The 10,464-nt window shown below is 36.1% G+C and overlaps 2 protein-coding genes across 2 annotated transcripts; one reads left to right on the top strand and one right to left on the bottom strand.

The window, feature by feature from the left end:
* Nucleotides 1–705: 705 nt before the first annotated feature.
* LOC18048356 (disease resistance-like protein DSC1) lies at nt 706–6,174 on the top strand. Its single transcript, XM_006441526.2, has 6 exons — nt 706–1,181; nt 1,385–2,480; nt 3,351–3,662; nt 3,988–5,100; nt 5,302–5,954; nt 6,072–6,174. The coding sequence occupies exons 1-6, from the start codon at nt 706–708 to the stop codon at nt 6,172–6,174; spliced, it is 3,753 nt and encodes a 1,250-aa protein (XP_006441589.2).
* Nucleotides 6,175–9,036: 2,862 nt separating this feature from the next.
* Nucleotides 9,037–9,576, bottom strand: LOC112099662 (uncharacterized mitochondrial protein AtMg00810-like). The gene has a single exon (XM_024187080.1). The coding sequence runs from the start codon at nt 9,574–9,576 to the stop codon at nt 9,037–9,039; it is 540 nt and encodes a 179-aa protein (XP_024042848.1).
* Nucleotides 9,577–10,464: the final 888 nt, after the last annotated feature.

Genomic DNA, 10,464 nt, shown 5'->3' with positions numbered 1-10,464 from the left:
GTACATTTTTAAAAACCTAAGAAGAAGGACTCTCACAAAGGAGAAAAATATCAAATATTATTGATGAAATACAACAAGCCTATTTATATTAGTTAGGATTATCTTATTCATAATAAACTTATGATTCCGTATAAGAAAAGGAATATAACTTAGAAAAGAAAATATAAAGCAAATCATAATCAAACCAGAAAAGAGAATTTAGACTTATATTCCTACTATGACTATGTTTGTCCTACATCAATCTCCTCCCCTTAGAAGAACCAGTCCTCGAGTTGATTCAATCATATGGCAATGGCGAAGGACCATGATACTCGAACAAGTCTTGAATAGTTAAAATTATGGAAAACAGATTTTCTAGATCTACTTTTAATATAATATATTTTAATGCTAAAGTTTGTTTTTAATATAATATATTTTAATGATAAAGTTTGGTTTTAGTCTACAAATCTAAAGCTCCAAAAACGGCACACTTAGCATGTCGTTTCTGGCTTCCCTATGGCCTGAGGGTGAATATCATTTCCCTTAAAAAAATTGTCGAAAGGAAAAAAATATGTGAAATTGGAAATGTCCAGGAAACTCGAGTTTGGTTGAAATTGTGAGGAAAGCTGCAAGCGCTTAAAATATTTGCTTTACAACTCTACTCTGCTGACTAATCTCAACTCTCAAAATTCATCACTCAGTTTCAGTCACCAAATATAGGTCCTCATGGCCTCATCTTCTTCTAGTTGTTGTAAATTTGATGTGTTCCTCAGTTTCAGAGGAGAGGATACTCGTGATAATTTTACGAGCCATCTCTACGCTGCTTTGTGTCGAAAGAAAATCAAAACCTTTATCGATGACGAAGAGCTTAGGCGAGGAGATGATATTTCACCTGCCCTTTTGAACGCAATCCAAGGTTCGAAGATTTCGGTGATCATTTTCTCAAAGGACTACGCTTCTTCAAAATGGTGCCTGGATGAGCTTGTCAAGATTCTTGATTGCAAGAACTTGAATGGACAAATGGTTGTGCCAGTTTTCTACCAAGTGGATCCATCCGACGTGCGGAAGCAAACTGGATGCTTCAGGGATGCGTTTGTTAAGCATCAAAAACAGTTCAAGGATATGCCAGAAAAGGCTCAGAATTGGAAGGCTGCGTTGACCCAGGCATCCAATCTGTCCGGATGGGCTTCCAAGGAGATCAGGTATATCTCTCGATCCTTTGAAGTATTTAACACTTTTGTGTTTGCACGAACTTCTGTATGGGCCTTTACAAGATTTGTAACAGTCTTTTTCAACGCTGTACCACTGGAAAGTTTACATGATACTTTATAAGTATCTCTCATTGTTCTGTTTCTGTCTTTGAAAATTTCGACTAATTTATTTTTATCTTCACAACTGCTACTAGATCTGAGGCACAGCTTGTAGACGTTATTGTTAAAGATATTTTGAAGAAATTAGAAAATGTAACGGCATCAACCTACTCCGATGGCTTCGTAGGATTAAATTCACGAATTCAGAAAATTAAATCATTACTATGCATCGGATTGCCAGATTTCCGAACTATAGGAATTTGGGGTATGGGTGGTATAGGCAAAACAACCCTTGCCGGTGCTGTTTTCAAACTAATTTCTAGGGAATTTGAAGGCAAGTGCTTCATGCCAAATGTCAGGGAAGAATCAGAGAATGGAGGTGGGTTGGTATATCTACGAGACCGAGTCGTTTCTGAAATATTCCAAGAAGATATCAAAATAGGAACGCCTTATCTTCCTGATTATATCGTAGAAAGGCTCAATCGGATGAAGGTGCTGACAGTTCTTGATGATGTGAATAAAGTTAGGCAATTACATTACTTAGCTTGCGTGCTTGATCAATTTGGTCCGGGAAGTAGAATTATTATTACCACTAGAGATAAACGGATTCTTGATGATTTTGGTGTATGTGACACTGACATATATGAGGTTAATAAATTGAGATTTCATGAAGCTCTTGTGCTCTTTTCTAATTTCGCCTTTAAGGAAAACCAGTGCCCTGGGGATCTCTTGGCGCTCTTAGAGCGTGTATTGAAATATGCCAATGGAAATCCATTAGCACTTAGAGTGTTGGGTTCTTTCTTTCACCGGAAGAGTAAATCAGATTGGGAGAAAGCATTGGAGAACTTAAATCGAATCTCTGACCCTGATATCTATGATGTGTTGAAAATCAGTTATAATGACTTAAGGCCAGAAGAAAAGAGTATGTTCTTAGACATTGCATGCTTCTTTGCAGGGGAGAAAAAAGATTTTCTGACATGTATACTAGACGATCCTAATTTTCCACATTGTGGATTGAACGTCCTCATTGAAAAGTCGCTCATAACAATGTCAGGTTACGACATACAAATGCACGATTTATTGCAAGAAATGGGACGAGAAATTGTTCGTCAAGAATGCGTCAAAGAGCCAGGCAAACGTAGCAGGTTGTGGTATCATGAAGATGTTTGTCATGTATTGAAGAAAAATAAGGTAAGAATTTTCATAGCCATAACCATGTTTTCAGTAAATTTATTATCCCACGACTGTCGGTAGTCAAAATTTATTTGTACGGATAAACAACCTAAAATGTAAAACCCAAAATTATTGTTTACATCCGTTCAATGCAACATCATGTCATTTCAAACATTTATCAAACAGCTTAAGTGACTTTCAAAGTTCCTAGTTGTACCGGATTTAAGAATCATGACCAAATTACAAAGTTTAGTTATGAAATTCTAGGCAATCAAACACCTGAAGTGCATTTGAAATTTTTTAGTAATTAAAAAAAAATAACAACTTAGGTCAATGATTGATTATAATCATGTTCAAACATAAAACCTTAGGTAACTAAACACTTACAATATTATAGTCAATGCGCTCATAGCCTACTGGCACAATTTTTGAGTGCCTAGCTTCGAGTCCAAGTAACTTATTTTCCCTCTTAATTTAATTGGATAAGGATAATTTTCTCTCCCACAAAATATAGGCAGAGTAAATATCTCCTTAAAATTAATTGACAGCATCATTACATTCATCGACTACTAGATCAACTAATACTGCTATTTGAAACCTTATAAGAATAGTTAAGCTTATGAATTTGCTTAAATTTTATCTTCTCAACTTTTTAATTGAAGATTTATTGGGGAAAGAATGGAGATGACTATAGATGAGAAGAAATTGGGTGCTATGGGGATTTGAAAGGGGCACATAGCCCCACTTTGGTCTTTTTTTTTTTTTTGGGGGGGGGGGGATTACATGTTGTATTAAAAGAAATAAAAATGAAACGAAAGCAGATTTTGTATTCAATTAGGAAGCTTTCTATATATTTATGCTAATTCATTCTTTGCTTTTGTTTATAAGGGGACCGATGCAATTGAGGGTATATTCCTCAATTTGTCGCAAATAGGAGACATACATCTAAATTCTCGAGCTTTTGCAAATATGTCAAATCTTAGATTGCTAAAATTCTATATGCCTGAGCATCGTGGTCTTCCAATTATGAGCTCTAATGTTCGTCTTGACGAGGATTTGGAATGTCTTCCAGAGGAACTGAGATATCTCTATTGGCACGAATATCCTTTGAAAACATTGCCATTAGATTTTGATTTGGAGAACCTTATTGCACTCCACTTGCCTTATAGTGAAGTTGAGCAAATTTGGAAAGGACAAAAGGTATAGACTAATACTTCACCGGTATATTATTTTTCTTTATATATATGATTTTTATAAAAATATTCAAGTAGATGCTTATACGAAATTTTGTGCGAATATGTAATGTTAGAAAGGTGTGTCGTTGAAATGCTGCAAAGGAACTATAACATTCTAAAACTTTGTAAAAAATTTTTACAATGCTATAAAAAATTTTGTTATAAAAATTTTGTTCGGACTTCCGCACTGAGGATGACTATTTATATTTTTTTTCTTTTTTAATTATTTATCTGGATTGTGGGGTTCATTGATTCTAATTTAATATCAAAGTGTTTATATTTTACTGCAGGAAGCTTTCAAGTTAAAATTTATCGACCTCCACGACTCGCACAATCTCACTAGCATCCCGGAACCGTTAGAAGCCCCCAATCTGGAGAGAATTAATCTATGCAATTGCACAAACTTATCTTACATTCCCCTGTACGTCCAGAATTTCCACAACCTTGGTTCCTTGTCCTTGAAGGGCTGCAAAAGTCTTCGTTGCTTCCCATGCAACATTCATTTCAGATCTCCCATAGAGATTGATTGCGCTTGGTGTGTTAATCTCACAGAATTTCCACAGATTTCCGGAAAAGTAGTCAAGCTAAGGTTATGGTATACACCAATAGAGGAAGTTCCCTCATCAATTGAGTGCCTAACTAATCTTGAAACCTTAGATTTGCGTCTTTGCGAAAGGCTGAAGAGGGTTTCAACTAGTATTTGTAAACTGAAATCTCTTGGCAGCCTTCTTCTTGCTTTCTGCTCAAACCTTGAGGGTTTTCCGGAAATCTTGGAGAAAATGGAACTCTTAGAAACACTTGATTTAGAGAGGACGGGAGTTAAAGAGCTGCCACCTTCATTTGAAAATCTACAAGGGCTTAGGCAGTTGAGTTTGATAGGTTGCTCTGAACTCAAATGCAGCGGTTGGGTACTGCCTACAAGAATCAGCAAACTTTCTTCATTAGAACGGCTACAATTAAGCGGCTGTGAGATAAAAGAAATCCCAGAAGATATTGACTGTCTATCCTCGTTGGAGGTGTTAGATCTAAGTGGAAGTAAAATTGAGATTTTACCCACAAGTATCGGCCAACTTTCTCGGTTGAGGCAGCTTAACTTGTTAGATTGCAACATGCTTCAGTCAATACCAGAGCTTCCACGGGGCTTGCTGAGGTTAAATGCTCAAAATTGCAGGCGGCTCCGATCTTTGCCGGAGCTTCCATCGTGCCTAGAAGATCAAGATTTCAGTACTAAATGGCACACACTGTCCGATGGTTCCCAGGAAATATGCATCTATGGACGGATTTTTATATTTGCTAATTGCCTCAAACTGAATGAAAAAGCAAACAACAAAAGTATTTGGGCAGAAATGCAGAAAAGAATTCATCATTTGGCAACAGTTTCTCTGAGACTATTCTATCAAAAGGTAAACAATTCTCTCTCTCTCTGTTCTCAATTACATCTGAAATCATGAATTTTAGAGGTAGTGAGGGGCACAAACTCCAAACAAAATTTTAACCTCTACCTTCTTAAGATTCAAATTCTAGTTACCCAAGGAATAAAGCGGCATGATAATAACTCGACCAGTACACTAGGAGCATCTGTAATCATGATTTTAATATTACAGGGAATTGATGAATCGCGTGGAATCAGCATTTGTTTACCTGGACGAGCAATTCCAGACTGGTTCGGGAATCAATCTTTAGGATCTTCAATAACTATTCAACTGCCACAGCATTGCTGTAACAAATACCTCATTGGATTTGCTCTTTCTGCTGTTATTGAATTTGTTGGAGGTTCTGATGCTGATGAAAGCTGTTATTTCAGAGTCGGATGTAAATACAGTTTTGAACAGTTCTGCGAGTTGTTTGATCACTCTTTCATCTTGGTTGATAGCGCGTCTATCAACTCGGATCATGTCATACTTGGATTTGATCACTGTTGGGATATTGGACTACCAGAAGGCGACCGCCGTACAGCTGTTTCATTTCACTTCTTTATTAGCCATGGTGGAAAAGGCCACAAGGTGAAATGTTGTGGGGTGAATCCAGTGTATGCAAATCCCGACCAGGCCAAAACCAACACCTTTACTCTCAAATTTGCTGCCAGCAATGAAGAAGAATGCGCACAACATGGCAAGTTGCATAATAACTTTCTTGATAATAAGGCTGACATGACTGGAACTACTGATAGTGTTCGCAGCTCTGATGAGGATGAACAACGAAGTTCTTCGTTTTCCCCATTTTTTCGTAAGAGATGTGCTGTATTTGCTTTTCTCATGTAAGTCCAGTGCTCTAATCAATTTATGTTTGTTTAATATCATTTAGATGCGTTTCGTTTTAATCTAATATCTCTTTTATATTTTGGATACTTATTGTTGCAAACCGTATTATTCAGATTTGTATTTCTTGTGTTCATTTGGAGTCACGTTGGACCAGTGAAGGAGAAACAAAGAAGTCCAGCTTTGCACACTGTCCAGATTGTTGAAAGCCATTTCTGATTTCTTCCTGGTACAGTTGTCAATTGCTGTTTTGTTTCAACAAGTCCAAATCTTTTTATCAATACGAGAAAGGAAGAAATGCAATATCGGAGTCCAATATGAATGTCTCTGTTTTACTTTGAATCCAATACGAACGTCTCTGGTTTTCTCTGAATGGTTCCAGTATAGTCTCCCTGCATGCTGTTCACATTTGGAAGTATCAATGATATTGTTAAAAAATGTGAAAGTCAGGCAGCCACGCAAGAGAGGGCCTTTATGGTTATAATCTTAACCATTCATAACTGAGTAATAATAGATATACTACTTATGCTTTAGCCATTTTTTTCATGTGAGACAGGTGAATTTCTTTTAACTTTGCAACTCCACGGCTTTGGTTTAGTGTCAATTTCCCAATTATCCGAGCATTATTTTGAGCTTATAAATATGTTATTACAAAGTGATTACGGAGGGGAGTCCGAATCACTTATGAACTTTCACTTGTCAAGTAGGTCTCACCCCACATTATGCCTTATAAATAGAAACTTATCATGCAATTTTCTAACATTATTATTACGATAAATATTTAAGAATAACTACCAAATCAAGAGAATTACATATTTTTTCTAGAACTAAAAATGTAGTCAGTTCATTTGAAAAAATAGAAATTCTTAAAATCAATCTTATTTTTTAAAAACCACATTAAAAATTTTGGACTCAGCTATTTAAGTAACTGATTACATTTTGCTAGCATTATGCTTTATGGACTTCTGATTTGCGTATTTTATATTATTTGGATGATTTATTGTCCTTCAGCACTTCTGATGTCGAAGATTGACCTTTGTTTGTGTTGTGAAAATATGGACACTAATTCGTACTTTAATTATGTTAAACTTCTTGCGAAGTTCTGATTTTCCAAAGAGTGGAATTAAAAAAGTTAAGTCGGAAAGGTATGTCTCTTCTTACTGATTCTTTGTTACATATATCTGTTAATTATTTGCTTTCTTATTATCAGAAAAAATTTAATTTAATCTCATTTAGTTTTATTTTTCTGACCAATTTGATTGTTGAAAAAAAGGAGGCAAATTCAACATTTCCCCTTCTGTAATAATGACAAGTATTTGAACATTGTCATAACGTCCTATTGAAGTATTGAGTGTTGCCGTGAAAGATGTTATCAATATAGCTGTCGTGGATCTGTCTCAATAGAATGAGAACTTTATATTCTTTCCAAAATGTACTTTTTCAATGTGTCCAATACCAATTTGACTTTTCACCATATGTTTACCTCAACTAACAGTTCCTCCAAGTACTAGGAATGGCAATTAAATCCGGATCCGGTCCGAATCTGCAAGGATCTAGAAGATCCGGATCCGAATATGAAAATAAATTAATAAAAAATATATCTTTTTTAAACTTATTTTTAAGAGATTGTATATGCTTAATAACATTAAAATATTAGAGGAAACTAAATCTCAACTTGTACTATCTAAGTTTTTAATATCTCTCAATAGAGCTACCACGTTAGCGTTAGCGATGGGCTAAGAATCCATTGGCACGACCAATGGACTCAAATTTGAGTACATGGGTGCAGGTACTCGATTCTTTGTAAGAAGAGATATACATTTCCATATTGATCTCAGAACTAAATTTTCAATTTTGTTTCAATCGAATAGACACTCAATTCTTTGATCACCAGCAGTTTAAGATCATGACAATTGTTCCATATCTTGATCTCAATTACTCAGACCAGCTAACTCGAGACTTTTTGACCCTCTGCAATCATCAAAAATTATAACCTCAAGCAAAGCACACCCACCAAGTAAATTCTTAACAACATGATCATCTGTATTAGCTGACGACAAATGTAACTGTCTCAAAGAAGGAAACAACGAACTTGCTCATAACTCCAGCTTACAGCCATTTAATGCCAAGATAGTTAATAATTTCAAAGAGCACGCAACTTGTTCTACAGTCTTGCCCAATGTTGAACTTTAAGTTTCGTATCCATTTCACATCACTTTCAAATTTCAATCTCATAGCAAACTCATTGGTCAATGAATGACTCGAATCCTCGAAAAAGTGTAGCTATACTAATCACGTCAAGTGTGAAACTTGTTATACCTATCATCTCCTTCTAGCGGCTATGCAAAGTTTCCTCCATATAGTTGAACACATCCCATAACATCACTTTCAGAATTTGTACTTCCTTTCCTTTTTCACAATGCACAGTAACACGATGAAGAGACCTTGAATCAAATACCAGAAATGGAAATCTATGCCGTGCTTGTTTCCATGTTTTAGAGAGTGCACTTGTTTGAATGAGAGGAATGACAAAATGCGAAGGTGAATGTGCTCCGACAAATTGTAGGAAATTAATGATCACAAAAGAAATTGCAAGTCAAGAACTCTAAACAATCTGAAAATTGCTTACTTTATTCAACTGATGAGCTTGGCTTAAATAGCCTTACAAAGTAACAGAAAAAGAGAAATAACAGCCCACTAATGCACTACTAAAGTATTGTGGTACAAGTAACAAAGAAAATGTCAAACAATGCAACTAACACCCTAAAAGTTCGGGATTTATTCCAGCAAATAATCCTACTGCAACTGAAATTCTTAAAACAAGCAATAACTTGTCATTCCCTCCCTTAAACTATGCACTTTCAAGTACTTAGTTTAACAGTCACTTCATACACTCCCAGCATCTCTCTCAATCTCAGAAAATCTTCCAACTTCAAAGGCTTAGTCATCACATCAGCCAATTGATCCTTTGCACCATAAAAGACTAGCTCGATAACACCATCTTTAACCAAATCTCGAAGAAAATGAAATCACACATCTATGTGCTTGCTTCTTCCATGAATGACTGAATTTTTGGAGATTTTAATAGCTGAGCTCACACATTATTGTGGTGCTACATTTTTGCTTCCATCCCAACTTCTCTAGTATTCTTCTCATCCAAACAGCCTGACAAGCACAGGCTGCAGCTGCCACAAATTTAGCCTCAGTGGTTGATAATGTGACTAGTGGTTGCTTCCTTAACGACCAGGACGCAGCTCCAGAATTCATTAAAAAAACATATCCTGAGGTGCTTCTCCCGTCCTCGACATCCCCGGAGTAATCATTGTCAGTGAATGCAAGAAGCTCTTCAGCTCCATCTTTCTTGCAAAGTATCCCATAGTTTATTGTGCCTTTCAAGTACCTAAGAGCTCTTTTAGCTGCTTGCAGATATAGCTCTGCAGGCTTAGACATGTAACAACTAATTAAACTCACAATGAACAACATATCAGGTCTAGTGGTGGTGAGGTACATGTGACTTCCCACTATCTGCTTAAAATAAGTTTCATCAACTTTGACTCCTCCTTCATCATTAACTTCTGTTGATGTGCTTGAAATGATTAAATTCGGCTCATCATTCACCATTCTCATATCTGCATTGTTGCTTCCTTCACTATTATCAAATCATCTTCAACTAAGTCAGAATAACTCTCATCATTTTCCTATTCTAGATCCACCAAGATTTGTTCCTCAAAACTCTTATCCCAGTCCCATTGTTTCTTCTCTTAAAAAATGACATCTCGACTTATTACAATCCTCTTTGAGATAGGATCGTATAATCAATACGCCTTTGATTCGTCACTGACACCCAACAGAATACATACAAAACTCTTGTTATCTAACTTTGTCCTTCTTGCATCAGGGGATATGGACATATGAGATGCATCCAAAGACCTTGAAGTGCTCCCACCGTCGATTTTACCCCATTTCCATGCTTTCATGTGGTGTTACATCTTTTACAGCTAATGTGGGACTCTTATTTAGTAAATAAATTTGTCCAATTGAACAGCCTCGGGGCCAAAAAGTTCTTTCGGCATCTTTCTTCTCAGGCAGCATGCTCCTTACCATATTCATCACAGTCCGATTTTTCCATTCTGCCACTCCGTTTTGTTGTGGAGTGTATGCTGCTATTAATTGTCTCTTAATACCATGCTGCTTGCAAAACTCATTAAAATCTTCAGAATTAAATTCCCTACCTCTATCAGTACGTAGGCATTTAATGGGAAAACCAGTTTCATTTTCAACAAGCTTCTTAAAACACTTAAACATATTGAAAGCTTCAGACTTCTCACTCAAGAAATAAATCCATGCTTTTCTAATAAAGTCATCTATGAAGCACAAAGAATATCTTTTCTTACTATTTGACATTGGAAAGATTGGACCGCAAATATCTGCGTGTATTAGTTGTAATTTTTGTGTGGCTTTCCATGTGCTCTTTTTGGGAATAGGGTCTTTATGGTGTTTCCCCACCAT

This window comes from Citrus clementina, unplaced genomic scaffold (genome assembly GCF_000493195.1).
Source record: "Citrus clementina cultivar Clemenules unplaced genomic scaffold, Citrus_clementina_v1.0 scaffold_3, whole genome shotgun sequence".
NCBI lineage: Eukaryota > Viridiplantae > Streptophyta > Magnoliopsida > Sapindales > Rutaceae > Citrus > Citrus x clementina.
Note: the sequence above shows the minus strand (reverse complement) of the source record. Positions and strands in the feature narration are given on the sequence as shown.

Bases quoted from the DNA above. Each gene is read 5' to 3' on its own strand.
- LOC18048356 (XM_006441526.2), top strand. From the start codon at position 706: ATGGCCTCATCTTCTTCTAGTTGTTGTAAATTTGATGTGTTCCTCAGT. The intron at 3,663-3,987 runs GTATAGACTAAT...ATTTTACTGCAG, and splicing joins AAATTTGGAAAGGACAAAAG to GAAGCTTTCAAGTTAAAATT. The intron at 5,101-5,301 runs GTAAACAATTCT...TTAATATTACAG, and splicing joins TGAGACTATTCTATCAAAAG to GGAATTGATGAATCGCGTGG.
- LOC112099662 (XM_024187080.1), bottom strand. From the start codon at position 9,576: ATGGTGAATGATGAGCCGAATTTAATCATTTCAAGCACATCAACAGAA.